At 42.5% G+C, this 25,727-nt stretch overlaps 1 protein-coding gene across 7 annotated transcripts in view; it reads right to left on the reverse strand.

Annotated features, from left to right (window-relative positions):
• The window catches only part of DGKI (diacylglycerol kinase iota), a 228,073-nt gene that overhangs the window by 6,613 nt on the left and 195,733 nt on the right, over positions 1-25,727 (reverse strand). For all 7 annotated transcript variants that reach the window (XM_040596412.1, XM_040596410.1, XM_040596409.1 and 4 more), the window contains 4 exons: positions 11,866-11,903; positions 10,184-10,304; positions 2,645-2,681; positions 692-791 (listed from right to left, as the gene is read on the reverse strand). In XM_040596412.1, coding sequence (XP_040452346.1) covers positions 692-791; positions 2,645-2,681; positions 10,184-10,304; positions 11,866-11,903 — 296 coding nt within the window. The remainder of the gene's footprint in view (positions 1-691; positions 792-2,644; positions 2,682-10,183; positions 10,305-11,865; positions 11,904-25,727) is intronic.

Raw genomic sequence — 25,727 nt, forward strand, 5'->3', positions numbered from 1 at the left:
CATGGTAGGAATTGTTTATAACTGTCTTGCTGCAGTGAAGGTGCTTCTGACTCTGGAACCCAGAGATCCAACTACCTCTCAGCTGCTGACCACAGGATGCTTACACTCAGAAATACCAGAGAGGCAGCTTCTGGAACATGTTCCTAAGTGATCAGATTGTTGTATTGATAGAATATTCCTAGGGTTTCATTTTGCCCAGACTTCTTTCTCAGCCAAGCATACACTGGGACAAGGGTTGTGGTTAGTGTCACATGAGTGAGCACAGGGGCAAGCAAGGGCAAAAGAAAATTATTAGCCATCCTCACAAAGCAAGTCAGCCACAACAATCAAGCCTCACAGACACATGCAATCACAAACCAAGGCTCCTCCCGGTGGTCCTTGCCCACAGGCCTCTCTGTTGACCACACAGGAGGAGGATAATGCCGCACCGTGGAGGTGCCTCATTCACACCCAATGCACCGAATAGTTTGAGGCCAGGCTCTCACTACGGTGAAGATGACCCACGTTGGGGACTGAAGTCTCTTGCACTTTTTTAAATCAATTCAGTTTTCTAAATAAAAATAGCTTGTTTAAAAAGAGCTGCTCTTGGCGCACACACGAGGAAGCCTCAATCATGCAAACAGCAGGGACGGATGCTGATCAGTCTCACTTGGCTGCAGTATTTTATAACTGGTTGATGGGGCTGGGTTACCTTGGAGTCCGTCTTTCTCAGCGAGGCTCCCGCATCCACCAGGAGCTGGCAGACAGTGCGATGGCGCTGGCAGGCTGCCTTATGTAATGCTGTCTCACCCCTAGACCAAAGTACAGAAACCAGCAGTGAGACACATCACACCAATGTACATTTACAAAGTACGAGGTGCAGAGGACAGAGAGAGAAGGGTGCTGCATTTCTGTGAGGTTCCCTCTTGCTGGCAGAGATAGACTTGTGCACTCTCTCCCTTAGCATCTACATCCTTTGACTCAGTAGGAAAGCCTGCAATGCACAAATAGCTTCTGAGGGGCGGGAAAGAAATATGCACCGGGTTTATGTATTCCAAGGACTGAATGTCACATTCCCACCCAACCACCAGTTCTACTAACTGCTGCAAACTGGCCAAGTTATTTCACAGCAGACAGAACAGTAACAGTGTTTATTTCCTCTTGCAATTTCTTTCCTCAACCTCATTCTTGGATGCATCCTAGAAATATTTTGCCCATGAAAGCCATGACTGGTGCACTTGCTGCCCTTGTTCTGATATGCTGCTCTCTTGGATGTGTAAGAGCAAGAGCAGTGTGTTTGTCTTCCATTGCTGGACTGGTGAGCCACCGAGGAACCTTTTCGAAAGAGAAAGCTGTGTAGTGGGAGCAGATTTATTGCAAAGCTCTTCACTCAGACTGGGGCTATGCGTAACAGGGTTCTGAGACGGACTGGAGTACTGAGGTTAAAGAAATCTATCTAGATTTGCCTAGGAAGAGGAGGAACGTAGGCTTTGAGTGGGTTGAAAAGAGGTTCTTAATACTAGTGTCCAACAAATAGGGCCATAACCTCACCTCCAAAATAATAAATGACAAGAAATATGTGCAGTAGGACAACTGTTGCACCTACCTACCCAGGAAGTGAGAGTGCATAAAGGGATTTCAGCCTCAGTGCATGACAGGGCAAGCTGAAATATGAATAGGCAACCTTGTAACGGAACCTGCCTCAACTGCATAAGAACTAGATTCAGAATGGGATACTAGCTTATTTCCCCCTAAGGATCAAAAGACAAATTCATGCTGCCAGTTACAGCTTGAACCTTCCCTTTTCAAGGGTTAGTGGTGGAGAGACCTTTGTAAAGTGAACCCCTCATAGCCATGTTCACCTCCACTTTATTTCAGTGGCTGTGCTAGGCTACTGGATGAAAAGAAAACGGCAGTCTATCCAAACTCCATCACTCCTGGACTGAACACAAGCACCTTGTGCAAACCCTTGCTGGTGTTGCCCGTTAGCAGAGGAGGGCACCGTGGGGTGAGGAATGGTAGGTTTAACCTCTATGAAAAAGGTGACTTTTGCTTCCCATATATTCCATATACTTTCCAGGATTATTCATGCATCCCTTACATATTCTTTGTAACACCTTCATTACACAACAAGGCATAGAGCAGTTGGGAATTGGAAAAATTAATTTTTAATTAATAACAACCAAGGTGAACTAGGTTCTAACAAATTAAGAGAAATCTTCAGCTGCACAGGTTGCAGCCACGTGGGACAGCTAAGGCACAGTACCCTAGACCAATCAAGAAAGGACTGAAGAAAAGGTATAGAGCAAGAAAAGTAATTTGCTGACTTCTAGAATTTACTCTTCAGGTTGGTCCCTCAGTAAGCAGATGCCAGAAACACTGAAGCACAATGCAGGACTTGTATTCCTCTAGAAAGATTAAGGAGGCGTGGGAAGCAATAGAGAGGTAGTCCTTTACGGAATTCAAGAAACATTTGGTTTAGGCCAGAAAGCCCACATATGAGGTGGTGGTTGTTTGGGTTTAGGGGGACTTCTTTTTTGCTTGTTCGTTTTTGAGAAGCTGCTCCATCATACAAGCTTTTTATTTGAAAGTTTGCACTTGAAAAACAAGAGAAATCTGCTAGGCTAATGCACATAATGCAAAGGGCAGGGTAGGTTATACTTACGTTTCACTGTCTGTCATGTCCAGTAATTCAGATGGACCTGCAAAAGACATTCAGGTATGTCATATAGCACTTGTCTGCATGACTAGAAGAGTACCACTACTAGGAGAAGATTCCTGGTGAGAATATGTAAAAGAAGCCAACTGAAAGCTCAATTTGCACAAATATGCCAAACTTCAAGGTAATATTTGCTTGTGCAAGCCCTTGCACTTGCAAAATTCTGAATGCACAGTCACTGCTGGAGTGTCAGCACAAGGGAGTAGCAGCCTCTAAATTATACTGGGAATGAATATTCATGGAGTTTATTTTCTCACTCTTCACCTTGCTCAATTAAGTGGTTCACATAAATACAGTGCATTGAAAATGCTGATATACTGGAAACCCTTATATATTGCAAGTTAAAATCTATTGTTAGTACTAGAGGGAAAATGTCATTAGGAAGTTGAAATTAGCCAAATTCTGTCCTGAATGACATCCCTGTGTTACTCCATTTAATAGCTTTATACAGAATGTAGATCAGGGTGGAATATTCCCAGCAGTCTTTATATTGATATGCAAATCCTGTACTCTACTGGTTAGCAATGATCAGGAAAGTAAGATTAAGACAAACAGAAAAGATTTTTGTTAAGTGGGATAAAATAATGCATTTATGCTAATGTTCTTTTGTTCTTGATATTCAATGCAGGCAGATGTTTATAGCAGCAAATTCCATCACTGAACTGAATTACAGTGATATGGAAAGGCTAGGATCCGGATAGCATTTGAAACAAGAAAAACCTTTCCCTTTGCAGCCTGTCTTATTATTCTTCTCTCCACTGCTCTGGAGTGTAGTGCCAGATGGTATAGGGCAGTTAGCAAGAGGAACAGTGAAACTTTACAGGAATTTTCCTGCCTGTGCATGAATATTTCTCTTCAGCACACTTTGACTTTGAAATTCAAGAGTCCTCAAGAGCTTACAGCAAATCTCACCTGAAACTGAGGAATTTCACACTACCTGCTTACAAAGGCCTCCACACAACCTCTCTACACTTCTTTCACTCAGAGTGTGTGTCAAAATGGATCAGAGCAGCCTGTCCTCCCTCACTGCTTTTACAACATACACATGCAGTATCATAGGGGGCAACAAGCTCCCTCAGCTCCTGGAGCTGCAGGTAGCTCCTTTACTTCATCTTCTGTCAAGAGAAAGAGGTGGTCAAAACTTAGCATGCTTAGTCCCTGGTGCACAGGGCATTGCACACCTACCATGACATTTCTCCAAACTCATTAGCCACTGTCAACTTTTAATGGACAGTACCCTGGCTCTGCTGCCACACATCCTCACCTCCACACTTGGCATTTACCTGTTCACTCCTCCCTAACAAAAAGAAGAATCACTCATGACCCCTGAGCTCCCATAAGCATGAAGGAGGGTACAGGTGGCTAAGTGGGGCCCCTTGTTCAGAGGAAAGATAGATAAATCCTGAGAAATTAAAAATAAAAATAATAACCCACAGATGAAGAAAAAGACTCGTTTCCATCTCCTAGGAGAAAATCACGTTCTCTCAAAATCAGAGGCAATTCCCCATGGCTTGCTGCAATGCCACGTCCCAGTGATAGGTAACCAGGAATGGCCTGCAGTGTGTTAGAAAAAATACAGCCAGGTAAACTTATTTCTGTTCATGGATGGGACAAGGAAGGTTCTGATGCAAAGGTGGAACAGGTGACTGGGCTGGCTGCATTGGACATAGAGTTACTTGCCCTGGTAAGTGGGAAAAGGCGTCAAAACATTAGGATGGAGCAAAGTTAGAGAATATGACCTGAGAGGGAGGAGATGCTGGGGCAGAGAGGGTCTGGAGGGATAGGAAGCCAAGGGTGAAGGAAAACTCCTCTTCCTGCTCTGGAGCAGGAAGAAATAGCAAGGGTAGGACAGAGGAGCTGAAGACTGAGAGGGTAGCTTGTGAGTACAAACCTGAGGAGGTGCCAGGTACATCCTGCCTATGTGCGAAAGGTGCTCTCCTGGATACTGTCCAAAATAAAGCATTTCACGGCAGTGCTCCGACTCCATCCCAGTCATACATAAGGGCCACACTGGGGTTCACTGACTAGCAGCACAACATGGTACCAGGATTCATTTGTTTCATTCTTTCTGGCCTGTCTCTGAAGCTGTAATGTCCCAACGCACACACAGCCTGAGCTGTGCCCTTTACTTCTTTATTTTATTTTCAGTTGTGCTTCTCTTAAACCATCTCACGCCCTCCTCCTAATTCCCTTTCCCCTCTTTTTTGGACCTCATTTTTACATCAGTCTCCCTGGCGCTGCCAACCGACCATTCCAAATCCCCCTCTGCCCCAGGACAAAAGCTGCACAGATGTGGGAAGGGCTGGCACTGGGAAAGCTAACGGCACTGTCATCCTGACCCAGCGGGGAGGCGGCTGTTTTACTCTGGGACAAGAGGCAGAGAAAGAAAAGGGGACCAAGGCGCAGAGAGAGAGAGGGCAAAATAACCCAATAGAAATCCGGAAGGGAAATGCATGAGTGAGATTTCTATCAAGGAAAACAGCAGGAGGGGAAATAAAAACAAAAGATAGAAATGGGGGGGGGGGGGGGGGGGGGGGGGAAGAGAGAAAAGAGAGAGAGACTGGGGCGAGGGGTGGGGGGGAGGCTAAAGAACGGCAGGATGGGGATGAGGGGGGAGAAGTTTGCATGAAAGGAGCTGAAAAGCATGACACACTGAGGGGAAGCCCAGCTGAGATCACTCTCTTCCCTTAACATCTCCGATAGACTGTCTGTGTAGAATTACTAACATTTTTCCTTCTCTTCTGCCCCCTTTCACTCTGCCAAAGCCCCTTTCCAGTTTCTCAGGAGGCAAAGCAGCCTGTGCTGGGGGTGGGAGGAGGGAAGGGAAGGAGACGCTCGCAACCAGCTGCCCTTTAGCTGAGCTCACTACAACATAAGAGAGAGACTAAATGACCATATTTTAGAGGCATTTCCAAAATATACAGCACCATGCAGTCTGAAAGGCCTCTGGGCCCACAGCACACCCTGCCCTCTCCAATGGATGTGGTTACACCTACCCACAGGAGACCCACAGCTATTAACCCCTGCCAGCCCCTTGTCCTGTCAGTCCTTCACAGAACTGGGGGAAAAATATTTACTTTAAGCAGTAATGCTGGACATTATCAGCATTTCTGAGTGCTTATTTATCAAAACCCTCTTTGTTTAATAACTTGACGGAGGTTGTTATCTGAGGGACAAAACTGGATTTGGTTCCTTTACCTTCAAAAGGGGAGTATTTTTAAAATAATATTAATCTGCAAATTCAGAACTATTTCAAGCCTTTCCCCAACCCCACACTCCTCATTTTCACCTGACGTGAGGATTAACTGTGTCTGGTTTTTACTGCTGGTGACTTTTACCTCAGAATTTCCACTGTAACATAGAGGTTAGCTGGGTTATGGGAGCACACTTTTCATCATAACTGTCTCTCAGCTATGTTGACCTAATATTTGTTAGACATACAAATTAAAATAGACTATTTTATAACTTGTGCCTTCTAGGAAAACTAAGCTGTTTTCTGCTTAGGCCCCTCACAAACATCCACTACCCTAAAACATTCTGCAAATCTAGACACACAAGCAAATGTCAGGCAAACTCACTCTCCTTCAGTGTTGCCTTCTGACGACTATTCCAACTTTGTCCATGACACACATCTCTGTCATGGCAAAATTCACCTTCCAAAAGCCTTCTTTGGAACTCCTGAATCTTGTCAGGATGCAGATCCAAACTCACCAATGGCTCTTCACTGTTGACTTTGCAGTGTTAAAAGTAATGAAAGCATCATCTTTCTTAGCGGAGGATGCTATCTAATGGAGCAAGGACGCTGAGGGTTGAGGTCACAGAAATGTTCAGGATGGGATGCTCTACTGACTGCCTGTTCCCTTAGAAGTTCCCACCACAAACTCATAAGGCAACTGTAAATATCTTTCCTCTCTTCTGTTTAAAATTAAAATACCCTAGATGAAATACAGAATTCTTGCTTGTCATTTGAGCATCTAGAGAAGAGGGGAAGACAAGGAGAAGGCAAACAGAATGTTTTATATAACAGTTATAATTTATAAATAGTCACAACTGCCAGATAAAGACTCCAAGCCAAGTTTGATTCCAAACACAGATGACTATTTAGGAGGTCTTTTTTTCAGCGGAGCTTCTTAAGCTTTCCTTAATTCTGTTTGTGTTAAGCGAGTAAACAGTTAAGTCTTTTCTAATGTGTACGCATTAGGGTGTGAGACAGTTGCTGACTACAGCAATAAACAGATGTTGTTCTGATACCTACTGAGTTTGGCCCTCAGTTTCTAGCTAAGTGTTTCTTAGCCCGGCTACAGACACATCTTAAAAGGTGAACCTCCTACTAGAAGAAAAAGACCCCTGATTTGGGAAGGCAGCCTGGAACAACAGATAAGTCTGTGTATCTGCCCTTCCTGCACTGGGGATAAACTGTTTTTCAGGAACAGCAGCCAACACAACTGTTCCTGCAGCAGTAAGCAGCTGTCATCCTGAAACCTCCTACATCGGTGCTTCAGCTGCTATTCCAGGCTTGTGCTAGTCCACTGCTAAGTATCTGGCGATACTGCACAGCAGTCTCTTGGCGTGACTCAACTCTGCTTTTTCTAATTTAAGAAGGGTTATTTTCCTCCCCTTACCATCTGAAATCATTCTCATCAAGATCACAGAATAGCCTCCCATATTAATGTACCCTGATGGCATGAAGCCATCTCCACAAAGGACAGCCTCAGCATCACTACATTTCCCACTGCTTCATAATCCCAGTGCTATGGGCCCCACTCCTAGATCACATTTGATTCACCCCACTATTTTCAAACTAGGCAGTTAAAATTCCTTGTACAGTGGTTTGTGCCTTGTCTTGTTTTTTTATTGTTACTGTTTTTTAAAGATATTCAGATTTTCCCTGTGTGATTAATAATACATTTTCTATGCTGTATGCTGGAGGGTATTTTACAGTGGAACTCTTATTAATATTAACTATCTCCAGACATGTATGGGAAGGAGACAAACTACAGAGGAAGTGTGCCTGGGCAGAGGCAATTGCCAGAGCAGGAGTAAGACTCTTTTTTTATCAAGGGTGGATATCAGCAGAGGTGAGAAGCTAGATACAGGGAAAGCCTCAGCTATTAGTAGCATTGGATTGGGTCTTACACCATAATTAATGTTGAGAAGGTGCCAGATGCCAGAGAAGCAACTGAAAAAGAAGGACATAGTGATGATGATGATGATGATGATCATTCAGCAAGAGAGCTCATTTGTGACTGAGAAGTGCCCAGAGTAGAAATGAGTTTCATTAATTGCTTGGTGGGAGAAGAGAGGAGGCCTCTATTAGAGCATTGTCCTATGTACTCTCTGATCCCCAGAGAATGTTAAAGAAACAATGCATTTGGAGAAGCCCAGAGGACATATGTCTGGAAAGCTGCAAAAGCTTTCTGCCATCCTTAGGGACAAAGCCGGGAGAGAGGAACTGAGCTGACATTTGCTCAACCTTCTGGTTTGTCTTTGTCTAACAGTCCGTAATCCCTCACATTTCTCCATTTACTTCAAAAATTCCCATGGCTTCCCTCCTCACATCCTTACCAGCTTAGATGATCTCATTTTAAACCTTCATCAAAGTAACAGTAACTGGGTCAGACTGTGACTAACTTAAGGTATAGGTGTATAAGAAAAATCCTAGAGAGGCAGCCATGACAGTGAATTGGCACAGGTCACGTGCAGTATAAGAAGACACCAGAGGCAGTAAGAAAATTAAGTGAAATTATGCCTGTCTACAGAATTCAGAGGCAGGTATATGCACTCTGACTAATAAGATAATCCAGAGCAGCGAAATAGGAGGTAGTTAGCACTGGCAAGACTTCTTACGACTAGTGAGAAAACTAGCTAATATTTGGATAAAAGGTCAACTGCACTTAGCCATCCATATGTAGTTTTCTATACATAAAAGAGTAAAAGAGCAATTTAGCCCCTCTCAGTGAGATATTTGGGGCACAGTTCAGTTGCCCACACACAGATATTTTGTGCCATTTGATATGCCTATGGGCAAAACTTGGGATGCATTTGGAATGACAGGGCTGCCTACTTGGGCTTCAGCTGCCAGTCCAGCATGGGTCCCCTGCAGGCCTTGTATGTCATCTTGTAGACCCATGCAGACGTCCCATCAGCTGAATCACTTGCTGGGCTCCAATGACTACGTTGACTAGGGTCTCCCTAGAGCTAATCATGCTAGAAGTCTGCTGCTATTAAAAATGCCCTCCCCTCGCTTCCACTGTGAGAGGACAAGTCTCCTGTAGTACCTCTGTCATACATGACCAAATGAACTGAGTCATAGATCTCTATTGACAGTACAGGAACTCACACCCATAGATTGACACCTGTATGTAAAAACTTAAGCTTAGGAGTCAAGCTCGAGCTAAATCCCCCCCCAGAACACAAATGTTAACAAATGGATTATTGCTTCTTCCTTTCCTAAGAGTTGCACTTTCTTCCTCTCCCTGCACAATTTTTGCAGTAACTTTTGAGCATTAGCCAACACTTACTCCAACTGCCAGAGGCAGCCCCTGCATTTAGTGCTAACACTGCTGCTGAAACAAAGCTGATTTTGACATCCAGAAGTCAGAATAGCCATTGATATTCTGAAGAGGGATCAGAGAAGAGTTACAAGAATGTTTAAAGGACTAGAAAACATTTCCTAGGGTGCAGAAGGCTGATGACTGGGACTTCAGCTCTGCATGTAAAGCAGTGACAATATTACCATGCCACTTTCCAGCAACCAGTGAACAAGATTACAGTAGTTCAACAGGCAGAAACTCCTAAATGTGACTGCCTCAAATGTACATACACACACAAATTGCTGCATAGCCTGTGTAAGCATGCCTGCAATCCTGTTACTGACAAAGATAAAAAGAGTTGAAAGGAAAAAAGGGAAATAGCATGATCACAGCCTATAAATATAAAATGAAGACCATAACATTTTGTTATCGAGTGGTCTTGAATCTAACAGAAAGATAATATTGGAAGGGAGGCTAGGCAAATCCAGTCTAGAAATAAATGCACGGATTCCTAACTAGTGTGTTACTATATACTAAAACAATACCAATGGTTGGATGGGTTCTCCATCACTGTAAAGTTGTAATGGAGATTAGATGCTTTCTACAACATATGCTCTGACTGAAAAACAAATTAGTTCAGAGGATTCCTGTGCCAGAGGTTCTAACTAGAGCATCACGCTGTTTCTTCATAGCCCCCATCTGATGCAACTGTGAAAACACCCATCCACCTCAAAAGCCGTCTTTATTTTGGTTTCCACACTTTCCCTTTACCTGGAGCCATCACTGCCATTACTGCCATGTTCCTACATCCTGCTCACACATGCTGCAGGTGGACATTTTGCTGAGGGTGACCACAGGTAAGTGAGGGCACTTCCAGCTGCACAGTGTGGTTTTACCTGACTGACACTTGTCTGGCATACAGCTGTCCACAGATGTACCCACTGTGACTCACCATGCTCCAGGATGTATTTCACAATCTCACTGTGCCCAGTCTTGGCAGCATGGTGCAACAAGGAGCAGTGATCAGGTCCTTGGATTAACAAATTGGCTCCTTTTTTACAGCATTCTATGAACTGAAAAAAAAACAACACATGGAAAGATAAGATGGGAGGAGCAGAAAAACAAATATGCAGGTAAATTATTTACTGATTTTCATAGGAGGTCAACACAAAAATGGAATAAAATAAAAAAAAATACTACTTTAAAGTCAACTTTTAGTCTCCAATGAAAAATATGTGAAACTAGAAGTATTGACAATTATATGGGTTAAGAAGAGTGGTTTGTATTTCTCAAAAAATGAGACAATGCTACTTTACTGGTGATGAATTATTGTTTGCTAGCCAGGCTTGCAAACAGCTTCTGGTGAAGCTGTTGGTATATTTTGAAATATATCTATTTGACAGAAAATTCTGGTTTCTCTACTGAAAATTCTAATTTTTCCTCAGCACAAAAGACAAACGCTTTCTGACCAAACCAGAAAACTCCAGCTCGGAAATACACAGGGAGCTGGGGTTCAGCTGCCCCAGATTCCCGTCCTCACTCTCTGCACCCTACCTGGGACTGGTGAAGGAGGAAGCACTATGCAGGGTAAGAATGGGCAAACAGCAACCAGCCAGGTCTCAGAAATGCTGCAAAGTTGAGGCGGGGAGAGGGGGGGGGGGGGGAAGGATTTTCAGTGCAGATCACTGCAGAAAAGAGGGAGAGGATTGTGACAGTGAGGCATCATTTATGATGCAGTACATCTGAAAAAGGGCAAGAAGTTTCTCTGTCAAAGCAAACTCAGGCAAGAAGTTTTCAAGCAGAAGAAAAGGGATGACATTTTTACGACTGCTGGTTGAAGGAATGCTCCCTAGATGCTGCAGCCACAAGCACAGGGGCAGAGGTGTAGAAGGGGCATCTGCAGGCAAAGAGTTGGCCTAACAGTACTGTCATTTTTACAAATGGCTCCAAGCTGGCTTCTCACAGATAAAATTGCAATCATTAATCACAGTCGTCATCCAAATTTGAGGGCATGTTTTCAAACCCTTGACTTGGCTACTGAAAAACACTGCCTGAATAACAGTCAGACATGGAACTCCAGACTTTCAACACAAAGCATTTTTGTATGGGTACCTTTTCCTCCCAAATAACTAACGATACCTAGACACCACATATTTTGAGACATCCATCAGACAATAAAACAACAAGCTGAGGTTTGTTCTGCCTGGTCTGGTGGTTGTGTAGGCAGAAGTTAAGAAGGCTCTAGCAACTCTAGGGGCTTGGCCACCAACCTCACTGCCATAAAATATCCTTTACTATGTAAGGTTGTGTCAGAACTACCCTGCTGTTCAGCGTTGCATTTGCCAGTATAGTAATTTCCGTTAGTAACTGACACATTGGTCTGTGCACTGTGCTATGAATCCTGGTCTGAAAGGTGCTGTCTAACACCAGATCCTATTCACTTGAATTTCACACCTCACCTGACTGATGTGTTCCCCTAATATACAGGGTTTCCTGGAAAGACTGTAAAATGGCACTTGCCAGCAGTCCCTACAGCAGCCTATTTATGTTTTGAGCAGAGGTGTGATAAAATTTACAGTATATCAGACCTGCAAAAATCTGTGAAAAAGTGGACACTCGGTGCTCTGTACTTACCTTCAGCAGATCACCAGCTATGACTGCCTGTAAAAGTGCTGCAAGACAAATAGAAAACTAATGTTAGGCAGAAAGCATTATGCATATAGCCTCACGGCTGAGAACATAGCTCACAGTACATGCAACTTAAGACTGACACCTCAGTCCACTTGCATTCTTCATATACTACCAAAATCAATGCGAACCCTGCACTGACACATATTGGAAAGGCAGAAGACTGCCCATGTTGTGTGAAAGGTGTATGAGTCAAGCCAGCATTTCCAGTGCTGCCCTGGAACTGCACGCTTCTATCTGAATTTTTCCCTTGGGACACTTCAGGGACCTTTCAGCAAGGTTCACAGGGTGGGCCCAAGTCTCCAGCACCTGAGTCATCACTAAAGACATCAATGTCATAAACACTGAGAACCTGAAAGTATCGTCAGAGTTCTCAGCCTTCTTCATACCAATGGTGGAGTGGTGAGACAGCCTCAAATACACTGCAGATGGTTAGGTGGCAGAAGAGAAATTTCTTAATAATTATTTGTATTACAAAAACATTTTGACATGCCAGTGGGCAGCAAGTTCCCCAGGTTTGACAGGCAGAGTCAAACACAGAGCAGGAGAAGCCAGTCCCTGCCTTTTTAGCCTTTGCAGTTTAAATATACACAGAAAGAGAGAAAGAGAGGCAAAGCAAACAAAGGCTCATACCAAGGCAGGACAGAGCTGTGCACAGAGCCAGGAACTGCTCAATACCCACGCCTGTCTGCCCCATGCCCATTATAAAGAAGGCAGAAAGGAAGGCAAAAGCCTGGGATTGCCCTGTGTATAGCCTGCATTCAGCTAAAAACACCGTGGTGGCAGGTAACCTCAGTTATGCAGGAGAAGTTGTTACAGATCTACTGCTATGCAGCTATTTCCTCCTTTTATCTTCCTTGTCCTTATCATGATATATGTAGTAAAAACAATTATGAATAATCTTTCTGAGAAAGCACTTACTTGGTTTGCATCTTAGAAAGCATTAAACACCTGTCTCAGTTCATAGTTTTTCAAGAGTGCCTAAGCCCATTTCTATCTTCAATCAATCAAGTTAAGCATTTCATCAAGTGCCATCCTTGATAAAGATTCCAAAGGCTCATGTAGGGAGGAACAAGGGGGAAAGAAAACCATAGTAAACCCTTGCCTCTAAAAAATAACACACTGGAAACTGAATTCCACGAGGAGCTTGTTACAGCTTCAGAAATGACAACACATCCAAGCTAAACACTGCAGAAGAGGAAAGGTGTGCAAAGGCGACTCAACAAACGTCCCTTTCTTTGAAAACACCTGGGGTTGTGCACGGCTTTCTGGTCTCGGCAATGCCTCATGCCCCAGCCATGCAGCAGTGGGAAAAGCAAAAACCCAGTCCAGCTAAATTCTGTCCTGGGACAGAAGTAGCAGTAATTCATACAACATTGCATTTAGGGCAATTTTACAGTGACCATAAGTTAAACTAAGTCCTGCAAATCCCCCTGACATCTACGGGAGCAAGGGCACACAGATTCGTGGAATGGAAAAAGACAAACGCCAGCAGGTAAGAGTTAGAACTGGAAAAATACATGTACATCTTTTCTTCAGATTTTATTTTCAGAGGTTTATGTCCTTTGTTTGTTTGTGGTTTGTTGGTTTTTTGGTTTTTTTTTTTTCAATAGTTCCAATACTGGCTCAGCACAAATTAATAGCAGAGCAGAATTTTGCCCTTGCGTCATTAATTTTATCTTTTCTTCTTTCGCCGGCCTGGTCTCACCACCACATTTATTCTGTGGGCTGCTGCATTGTGGACCTGTATAGGTATTTTGCTCTCCTCACACATGCAAAAATCAAATGAACTGGTGGCACCAACTCTTCATTGTCTTCTACCAGTATTTTAAGACATGGCTTCCCTTAAGTTACCTCCTAAGATGCAGAGGCACATTTTCTTATGCAAAGCACACTTAAGATTATAGCTCATAAAAGCCTGGAGAGAGATCTAGAAAACTATAAAGTGAAAAGAAAAGCCTAGCAATCTGTGAGAAATCTTCTGCGTTGGGTACCCATAACTAGAGGTTGGTCTGGTGATAAGGCTATTAAGTTCTACGACACATTCAACATAATTAGATAGATCTTTTCCTCTCCTTCCTAAGCCTCCAATCCAGCAAAGCATTTAGGCAGGTGCTTAGCTTTGAGCTAATCACATTCTTTTCACCAAGTCTACCTGCACACTTAATTTTAAGTGCTTTTCTAGAGTAGAACATATTGCATAAATGAATACATTACCAATAACAAAACCAGCTGGCATAACAAGTGGATTAGACTACAGTAAAATAATTCAAAAATGGAGAAAAGTTCTTTAAAATAGGGAACACATTTACATAAACATATAAATATTGCTTAGCACACTAACCCCATAAACCCAAACGGGACTGCTGAGCATATTTAGGAAGAGAGTGAAGATGGCAAAAATCACCTGGTTGTTAAAGAGGTGGTAAAACAAGCAAGCAGATGGCACTGACAAGAGAGAGCAGACTGAGAAATTGGACAAAAATGCTGTTAACATGCAATGCCAGGCTAGCTTAAAATTAAAAACATTAAAGTGAGAATGGTTTTATTTCTTCTGAGCAACACTGCACCACTGGTGTAATATATAACATGAATTATGCAACAGTTTTATCATATCATAAAAAACCTTCAGGTCTTAAAGATGCCTCAAAAATTACTTGATTTAATAAATATTTAAATCAAATCATTATTTTCTCAGCTTCTCCTTAGACAAGCATTTGTCATGACTAATAAAAATGTTTTATTACCTTTTTCATTTATTTAGCAAGCAGATTTATTACTGATGAAATGTGACAGCTTGACAAGACTGGAGACTGAAGTCTTCTGTCCATATAATAAGGAAGCACTCAGCCTGCCACGGTGGTGGACTCCTCAGGCTGCCTTCTCAGCAAAGCTCAACCCTCTCTACTGGTATACCCCTGCAGACAGCCCCTGCTCCATCACTGAACTCCCTGCTGGAACTGCCAGCAAATGTGTCAATCACTGCCCAGGCCGATGGATCTTGACAGAAACAATTACCTGCTGGGATATGGACAGCCAGAAATGCAGACTATGTATCTAACAGCCGCTAATCACCAGCAACTTTCAGTTTCCACTGGCTGAATTTTGAGATGTGGTTCTAACCACCCCTGTGGGCCAACTTACAAAAGAAACCTCATTAAAAACCAAAACAAAAACCACACACACACAAAAAAAACCCAACAACAACAAAACAGCAAAAACAAACAAACAAAAACCCCACACACTTGACTTATAAATTAAATTTTGAATAGCTACAGGTAGAGAATGTAATAACAGAAAAAATGCCATGTTAAAAGGTTGCTAATTGAATTCTGGTAATGCTGCAAGCTAGTGCAGCTTGAGACACGGGGGAAAACACCCACTAATACACCCACACATGCTAAAACCAATACCTTTCCTGTGGCATGTGTCACTCATCATTTCAATGTTAGTGCCCACTATTTCATATTAATGTCACTGAGTTACAATAAACATTTTTTGTTTCCCAGCCTTGAAATTAACCTACCAAATAACAATTCCTCTCTGGTCCTGCATGTGAAACTAGCAGTTTTAAAACAGAGCTGCAAAACTAGTCATTAAACACTGGGACCCAGATAACAAAGATGTGAGGTATTTGTACCCAGTAACTTCAGAAGCTGCCAGGTGTCTAGGAGGTCTCATAGGGCCACCTGGATGGTCAGAAGAGAAAATAACCCTCTACAGAAGGCAACCTGGCACGCCTGCAGTAGTTCCAGTTGTGCGTTTCCCTCCACAGATTACAGAAGTTCTAGGGACAATTAACTCCCATTTGAAGTACCTAAATTAAGAGCCAAACTAAGACAGTGAGGGGATCCTTCAGAATGGCATGATGCCAGGAGACATGTCTTACCAAACAAGGACAAAAAGGATGGGGTCCTCCTTTTAAGGGTTTTCAAGGTGTGATACTCCTGAGACCCGGCAATGCTCATGGTCTCAGAAATTTTGGGAAGTCTTCGAATAACATACAGGTGCAGCACGAGAATGCCTCATAAATGTAACAGCTAACAAAGACAGACCCACAACTGCAACACATCAAAAGAAAACAGCAGCAGAGGGGCAGAAGTTGTCACCACCATCTTGGTCACTTCAAAAGCAATGAAAATCCTCAGAAGCATCGTGAGTACAGAAAACCTCAACCAACAACTACACTTTCCCATCTGCCCTGCAGGAAAATTCCTTCCTGATCCCAATGTTGCTGATCATCTTAACACCAAGGACATAAGCAGGGCTCAGCACCAGGCTACTATCATGCCAGAACTTTATTGCTAAAACAGTTTCAGAAAGAATATGGAGAAAAAAAATAATCACATAAACCCTTGTAAGTAACATCTCAGGATCACAAGGTTCTTTGTTTAAGGTACGTTGAAATGGAAGATATTTAGCAAGTTAGTTAAATAATCATTAGTGAGTCAGTGAGGAGTCAGAGGAGTTGGGTTTCACTGGCAAGAATCTCAAAGAACAGTACCGTTCTGCAGTCTGCCACTGTCAGTGGTACAGGAATAATGTGTCTTTTTACAGGAGCAAAAGATATTCATAAACCACAAATATCTTCTAGATTTTACTGGTCAGATTGCACACCTGATCTGACCCTTTCCACTCCATTTTTGCACCCAGTTCTGCTAGACAAACGAAGGCACGGTGAACGCTGATAAAAATGTACAGTTATTTTGAAGTTTTCACCATTTCCAGGCAATTCGCTTGTGAGGGTCTAGGAACTGTCGTCGGAGGGAGCAGAATTATTTAAAACTATGTTTTAAAGTATAAGTACCACAAAAGGAGTTGTCACATCCATGATTTAAATACAGCCAATCTGAGATCTATGAACGCAGTGTGAGAGCAAAGTATTATTTGCAATAATACATCTTACCCTGGGTTAAAAAATATAAGGCTAACCATGCATCTGATCAGAGTATGACAACAGTTAAGCACATGGGAAATTATGGCAGAATTCAACTACCATAACTCCAACAAAATTAGGGCTCATAAAATCTGTAGCTCTTTCAAAAGAGACAATAAGGCAGCTGATGATCTTGTAGATCAGGATCTTGTAGAAACCTGATTTATCGGGCAGTTTCTACAACTGCCCAGCCCTTTCTAAGACACAGCTTAACACACCAATTCAGTACTTGGAATTGATACACCATCCACATTTCAGTGCTGGATCTTTCTTACTGGTTAGAGGCAGCTAATAAAAAAAAAATAAAATTAGACATTAGAGCTTTGGTGTGGGCCCCCCCAGAATTCGAGCCTCAGTGTCCACCACCATCTCCTGCTAGATTTGCTCAGGGGAACTCTTAAGGAACACTTCATGAAATACTGCCTCACGCAAACCTGGCTGAGCTGATAATGAAGAATAAACTGCAGCAGAAGGTCACATCATCAAATTTCTTGAGAGTCATTAAATTTAACTTGGCCTACCATTAGATTCCAGAACATTTCCAGCTCTTCATTGCTGTTGCAGAAGTTGTGAAATTAAGTCAGAAATTTAAAGTAATTACTGTTTTACAGGTTGAGAAGTTAAAAGCTGACCCTTTAGAAGAGGGCTTTTACACAGCTGGAGTCTTCTGAGCTGTTAAGGATCAGCATTACAGAAAAGATAAAAAAAGCCCTCGTTCTTAATTTCCCACTCGTTTAATAGAAATCAATAATAACTTCTATTTCAATCACTCAAACAGCTATGCTGTCAAGTATGAAGTCCATATAGATTATCATTCAGAAGTACATTATTTTCTCTGTAAACAACCATTTGCTTGTAATAGCTTTGTATAATCTAGTAAAGATCAAATCTAATATGAAAAACTGACACGAACATAACTTACCCAGAAATGTTCAGAACTGACTTTTTTCTACACTAGCCATGACCTTCAATCAATGATGAAAAGGGTGGAGGGCACCATGGAGAATTGGTTTGTGGACTACTTTCCTTCCAAGATGACTATGAAAAACAAGTACCTAAGATACAGAGCAGTGCTACACTTGACATTTCTGAAGGGTCTACCAGTCCCATAGAGAAGTTTTAGGGACACATGGTGAAGGAAGGTTGTAGATCTCTGCCTCTGAGCTTTTACAGACTCTTCACCTCTTCCCAATATTTAACTTACTTTTAAAGTTACAGGGGAACAAAACCCTTTAAAATATATATGCCAAACTGTCTACATCATTGAGAAATTAAATTACAAAATTAATAATGCTCTGTTGGAATGACTGTGAGCTCACAGATCTTTGATCTACAGACAATCTCAAGTCTTACCAAAGCTGACAATGCTTAAAAACTTTTCTCTTTGAAGCTAAGATGGGTGGAAGGAGCAATTAAACGTTTCTTCATGTGTTTTATGCACCTGCAAATACTAGAAGAAACTACTGAAGACCATGAAAAAAAAGTAAACAGAAGTTAAGCCTTGTGAGTTGAGGGGTCTCCTAGATGCTGGCAAAATCCCCAGAAATAAATGGTTAAATCTTCGTGTGGTTATAAGAGAGGCAAAAGGCTAGTAAAAATAAAAGCAGGAAAAGTAAAACATCCACTATGCAGGCTTGCTTGAAATTCTGCACAAGAAATGCACTTCTGTGTTCACTGAAAAAGGACTTTACATCAAAAAGCTGTCTGACTCTTACAACTAGATTTTCCTCCTGATAGAATGGGGCAAAGGTCCCTGAATATAGGCTAAGTGGTTGGGCCAAAAAAGCTACACCAAGCCCCTACAAGGGACACTCACCTCCTTTGTTTTTCTTTATCATAACAGTGCACAACTTATGCCAAGATAAGGTCTCAAACATTTGGTCCTATCATAATCATCAGGACTGAATTTTCCTTATAGCTGTGCACAGGAAAAGCTGTGTTCAGGAAAAAAATGTCCATTTTCATTAGAATATCTGTAAATACAGCCCACGTACTGATGGGTAATCTTAATGATCATAAAGCTTAGTAGTGTTGTTTAATGGTAAGACTCTTGGGTATATGTGTCAGCTACTAACCTCCATTTGTCTTCTTTTTATGCTGATTTTTACCTCCACATTTAAAGCTCAAAACTTTAAAGTAAAAGAAAACAAAATCTTGCACCAAGCAGCAGAATATGCTTTGCACAAGCTTTTAAACTTTGGTGCTGAGCAGCAAATAGGTGGCTAACAGACCATCAGAATCAGTCTCACATGTCAATGCTCAAGAAAGAGGCTGCATTATAACTAAACAAGGGGAATTTTGATGGGGAACTTGATTACGCAATACAGCTTAAAAAGATTAAAAGTCTCTCACCAGCCATTTTAGAAAGTCTAACCCTATATGTCAGCAACATCTTTCTAATGTAATATCAACCATGAGAAGATGCTGGAGGTCTACATCTGAAGCAGCTGTCTGGCGTGGGAATGGGGAAAGGTTCCTGGAGTCGCTAGAAGAGTTCTGCCTCAGCCTAAAGACTGCGTAAGAACCATGATGAAAACATGACAGCAAAAATACCTGCAGTTTAGAGGCTTCCTGCCCTAGAACATAGCATCTCTTCTGCTGGTTAAAGCAAAGATCATTGATTTTTAAACATTTTCCAAAATGTATCTGTTTGCTGCCACCACACACTGTCTTAAAGCAGAAGGTGGTAAGCAAGACTTCCCCACAGGATTCAGCTTTGGGGAAGGCTTAGGCTTCTTAGGGGGTCCGAGAACTATGGCACCAGTCTAGGTAGCTCACAACAGCAGTGCTGTGAGGCACCGCTTCCATGAAAGACAACTAAATAAAGAGCCTGAGCGCTCAAAATGCTCCCAAGAGACAAAGAAAACCAACACTGCAGCAACCTGCTGCAACCAGAAGATCAAAAGTGCATCAGCTGAACAGCAACCAGCCTCAGATGTCTGATGACTACTCACAAAGGGAATATTATGAAGGCCTTCACACAGCATCTCGAGCTAATCCATCTGTACAGAAAAAACATGTGCACAAGCACGCATTCTCCTCTGGTTTGAGACACACTTTTTGAAGCATGCCTGCCCTCTGAATAAGCCATACTTCAATAACACCTATTTCCAGGATTGCACAAAGAGGTAGAAAACCCTTCTAAATATTTATGGGTTGTCCTTTAGTTACAAAAGCACTGCATCCAGTACAGATTCAAAGGACAGAACTGACAGAGTTTTGACTGCACCTGTTTGCCTACGTGGGGAATTAGACAAAAATTTTAACTTACCAAAAAATCATCCATTACTCAGGTGGTTACAAAAATGTATTACAAACTTTTTTCTTTTAAGAATTTTAGATTCAAAAAACTCACAGCACCAAAACACTGTTTAGAGCAGGGGTCCTCAAACTTTTTAACCAGGGGGCCGGTGCGCGGATGCAGTGGCAGGCAGTCATCTGCGGCTGCTTGGTTTCCCCCCCCAAACCCCGGTGGGGGGGGGTGGGGGGGTTCTGTAAATACCGGGGGCCGGATTGAGGACCATGGGGGGCCGTATCCAGCCCACCGGCCATAGTTTGAGGACCCCTGGTTTAGAGAGAGGGAAAAAAAAGTAAAAATAACCATATAGGCTTGCTGGAGGGCAAGAAAGGCTAAGTTCTCACACAGAAGTCCCTTCATACAACACTGGAAGGATAAAGAGGCTTTCAAGCAGATGTAAATTATACTCAAACTGCCTTTAAGGCCCCATTTGCACTGTCAGACTAGTTTAAAGGTACTTTGATGCCAATTAGAGTCCACCCTGGATTGTTTATGTGGCACTGGTGCTAAGCTGAGAGTGAAGTGGATAGTTAGGCGTGGAAGCATTCAGACCCTAATGTTGAACTTTTCCTACAAGACCATTTAACTCAGATTTATAAAAGGAAGGGATGACTGTAAAGAAAAAGGACTTCCCTTGTAAATGGTCCAAAACCCCAATGACCAATTGCAGATAAACTAAGTACCATCTGGCAGACTTCGTCACGTTTATTCTTTCCTTTTTTTCTTCCACCATTTTTATTTTTAAGCCAAGACAGGAACAATTAATGTCATTTTCAGGAGTGATGTGGAGGAAAATGTCTCTGACCAAGTGAGAACACAAGGCAGAGAAGACTTTGGCTGACTAATGCAGCCACTTTATCAGTAGAGTAGCATTACTTTGGCAGGAAGAAAATGCTACATAAAATAATTAAGCAATGGTTTGGTTTTAAAAAAAAAAAATAAAAAGGACAGCAAAAAAAAAGGAACGGCCACACTGTTCTTCCTCCTTCCTGACCTCGTGGACCATTACTATCACAGGCACTCCTACCACACTCCCTTCAGGTTTTTCCCACTGCAAGGCTGGCTGCAGTGCCTCTGCCTGGCAATATCCAAGTAACTCTTCCTCAACAAGCTAAGACTTCGTGGTAGGACTGAGGAATCTGAAAGTCAGTTCAAGCATTTATTTGCTGGCCCGAGTCTTCAGGGGGTGGGGGAGCACAGGGGTGGAGGGAATTGTTTTCCTTTCACAAGTTGCCACTCTTTTCTGACCATAAGCAGCCTTCATCAGAAACAAAAAAATAGAGCGAAGTAGGTTGCAACGTTACCCAGGGCTTCTGCACAAAAATAGGTGCCCCGATTCAGACATCACATTCCTTACTCCTACTTTCTCCTGAAGGCAAAGATATAATGGCAGTGGCAATCTGGAAATGAATGTTTCCCAGTTCCCTCTATTATTCATTCAGATGCCCACATCTGCCAGATCTCTCCCAACTGCCTACTGAACCCTCAGCCTGCGTAGATATGATAAGAGGTGGGGTGTAAGCACCTTTTAAAGGTTTTGGGCAGAGAGGACGTCCCCTCAGCCCTAGAGAAGTGCTTTGATAGAATGCTTTCTCTTGCTACAGGCAACACATGTCCGTATTGATACCAGCCTCTGCTGAGCTAAGTAAATGAACAAACTCAGAGCAGATCCTGTGGGAAAAATCACTTGGTGGGGTGGGGTGTGGGGTGGGGATTAGAAAAAACTGGGGCCTAATAGAAGCATAGTATTACAGAAAACTTTTTGGGTAAAATACAGCTATCACTTTCAGATGATTGGCATGCACGGAATCTGCTTTACCACAGCTTCCTACGCAACTCCTCCTGCCAGCTCAGCACCTACTGACAGGAGTAACAGAGGGTGGAGCAGAGTGGAGACCCCCTGGCCAAGCTCTCTTGTACTCCCTGCAGGAATGGGAACTTACAGCAATTGTCATATGAAGAATATATGAGAAGATGTCCACCACTGAGCCAACTGCTGTGGAAAAATTACTTTCCTCAGATGAAATAATCTCATTATAATACAGACGCATACCTCCTTCCCAAAGTTACCTGTCTCCAGGGTACACCCTCACTGGGCATGTGATACCAGTCAGTAACAAAAATATGTATGACTAGAGTCACTCAACCTACCTGTGAAGGGAGTCAGCCTTGGGAAGGATGAGTGACAACAGATGGTGAAAAGAACACCGTTATCTAAGAAATGAGCATTCAAGCAAGAAAGTTCTGGCTGCAGGAGAAGACAAGCTGATAATGTGTTACAACCCCCATACAACAACAGAAAATTAGTCAAAAGTAGGACAAAGGTAATTATAGTAGTGGGAGATCGTGACCTCTGACTCAAATAGCTCCCCCAAAAGAGGCCAACATCCCACTTGGAGAGCATGTGTAGTTAGTGAAAAACTTCAGTACCATTATCTGAGGATGTGTACTAATTTACATTAGAAGCAAGAAACTCGAAGCCAATCCCATGTATGATAAATGAATATGCAATATACTGTGAAGTATAAAAAGTAAGCAAAGGAGGGGAGAAGTTAGGGAAGACTCCATTGTAACTTCTGGGATCAGCTGACAGGCTGAACTTGTTTTCTTCCCATAGGGATGCCTATTGGGTAAGAACTTTGTTCTATGACTAACTCACACTAGCTCTTATTAAGTGTGTTGTTTTAAGCTTGTTTTGCAGTCAGTGTACCTTACTCTGTCACAAACTCGTATTTTGTATAATAAAAATCTTCAGCTGAAGCTCATTTTGTGTAAGTCTCCAGAGATTTGAGTACTTGTGATAAGGGATTTGACTCAGTGACACTGTCAGCGGAGGTCCCTGAATAGGTTAGTCGAATCACCCTCCTGTCAAAATGCAGGTTGTGGACAGGCTGGTTGGACCCAAAGGTCTCATCTTTCCTGGGAAACTGACAGGCTGATCAAATATAACGGGCTCAAGAAAACGCCCCTTCTTAATGTGACAGATCCCCAAGCCCCTGTTGGTTCAGTTGGCCACAGACATACTTTCAAAACACTATCCAGAAGGGCTTTCTTCCCAAAGTGGCTAATTAATCAAAATAAATACCTGCAGTCAGGAGCCCCCCGCACTGTACCATCTTTAATTTGTTCACAGAAAGCATTCCAAGACATCTCAATTCGTTGCTAGGTAAACGGCTGCAACATCACCCTGAAGAATACAGATTCTCAGCCGGGGCTGCATGAAACCATCGGTCCTCTCTTTTGAAGGAATCTGGTATATGAAACAGACATGTTCCCCATCCCCCTGCCTTTTTTTTTTTTCGGCTTTTTTTTAAATTGTGCTGGCACCAAGATGTTTGGATTCATCTGTAATAACCTGCTCATCCTTTTATTCAGGATGGTAGGATTCTTAAAAAACTCTTGAGGAGAATGTCCCTTTGCAGACTATGACTAGCAAGACTAGTGGGCAAGTGGCTCCAGCAAGAAGAAAGCAGGTTGAGACAGTTAAGTCCATGTTCCTACAGGCCACCAGGCACAACAGGCAATTCCATGTATTGGAGGTCCCAGGAAGTGCTCTCAACTCTAGCGCCCTTTTTCTGGGGCTCCTCCTACAAGCCATCTTCCACGTCACATGCCTTCAGCCTCTCTTTAATGGAGCAGACAGCGCTGGAGCAAATACTGTAATGCACAGGATGTTGTGCCTCCAAGGCAGGAGCAGATAATGCATACTAAAGCATTTTGCTGCATGGGATGGAGCTGCCATTGCCTTCCATGTACGTACTTGATCACTCTCTTCCTTGTAATTCACACAGCAGCTCTCTCCACCCAGAGGGACGTCTAGAGACAATTATACCCCCCACCCCAAGCTTCCAGTCTGAACTTGAACCAAGCAATTCCTGCAGAAAAGTCTTCTAATAGAGGCTAATTTGAGGGTCCCCATTATAACCCCATTTCACTTGTAATGCACTCGTGGCTCTACATGAATTCCTTCTAAGGGTAGGATATCCAGACTGGATGACTGTAAGTATCATTATGGAAACACCATCTGCCAGTATCTGAAAGACCTTTGAGTGTCGCTGTTTGGCTTTCCAAGAACAAAAATCATCCCTCATCTCCATCTGTTGTATAATATTATGATATTGTAATAACCAGATTCCAAAACTTCTCCTTTGAATGTATTTGTCTCTTGTCTTAATCTCTCAGTTGTCCCCTATTCCTTCATGAATTTGAAAACTATTGCAGAAAAAAACCCATAACCCCCAAGTTTAATCACAGCAAAGCTTGCTAGAAATTACATTGATGCAGCAAAAAAAGCATGTCTGCTGGAATCAAACAAGGCAAAAAGTCCAGTTCCTGGGTTTACAGAGAAACAAGAAAAGCAGGAAAACAGAGACATAAATATTTGGAATTTCATGTCTCCAGATCAGAATGCAACTCAGATGCATAAAGATTAAATACTAGGGTTGACTGCTACTTGAGTTGCATTAGTGTAGCCACTTAAAACTTTGAGTAGTTCCATCAAAGGCAAGGTTCTTCTGTTTGAAGTTAGGCAAACAAGTATTGAGCTGCATCAGCTCCAAGTTGTCATTAGATAAACAACACGCCAATGTCCACGCACCTTAATAGCACCACTCGAGTTTGCTGGTATTTTTTTTCAGAAGACTGAAATGGAAATGGAACTCATTGTACCCTTTTTAAGAGCATTTCCCTCAGCTGTTCAGGTGATGATGAAGAACAGCCAACTCAGTTACACAGGGTAACCAAAGAATGGTAAAGATAACCAAGACTAAACTAGGCTAAAGGTAATGTGAAATATAAGATTATTCAATGCATTAGCATTGGAAAATTTGTAGACAGTATTCTGTAGGCTGGCTGTGAATAAGAGTGGATAGGGCACAATCTAGCATACATACAATGTACAGTGCAGTACTGAAAGGTGTTGGATGAAGGAAGGGTTTCGTAAACCTCAGTCATTCACCTAATGATAATCAGGCAACGGCTGTGCACTGGTCAGGCAACGCATTAGAAATCTGCATTCCCATCACAGTACCATACCTATCTAGAAACAATTAATATGGTTTCTTTCAGTAACCTCCAACAGCTTCAGACCTCCTGAGCATAAGAGCAGGATTTATATAGACTGAAAATACAGGAGGTGGTATCATTCATTAACAGAGGAGCTGCCTGTCCCCTCCCTCATGATATCCACCACGTCTCCTGTGGCCCTGCCACTTGCTTATTGTTGACTCTCAGCTAGTCGCAACACCCAAAGAAAGACCATTGTCCCCAAGGCTGCAGGGCACGTAACTGCACCAGGGTCACGTGACTGAACAAGTAGCTTTTACCTTCTTCATTACCTTATTCTTCAGAGTCATCATTCTAATTCCCTGTCTAAACTACTGTGATTTGGTATTTACTTCAGTTGTTCCATTTTGTCAGTCAGCTAGGGAATTTGGGGGTAGGGGGGTTGCCTACTGCTTTTGTGGTTTGGTTTTGGTTGTTTGGTTTGTTTGTGGGTTTTTAGTTAAAAAAAAAAAAAAAAGGAAGGGAAAGAAGAAGGATTTCACTCTTTAGTTATATATTTTCTAACTACCA

Source organism: Falco naumanni, chromosome 5, assembly GCF_017639655.2.
Source record: "Falco naumanni isolate bFalNau1 chromosome 5, bFalNau1.pat, whole genome shotgun sequence".
NCBI lineage: Eukaryota > Metazoa > Chordata > Aves > Falconiformes > Falconidae > Falco > Falco naumanni.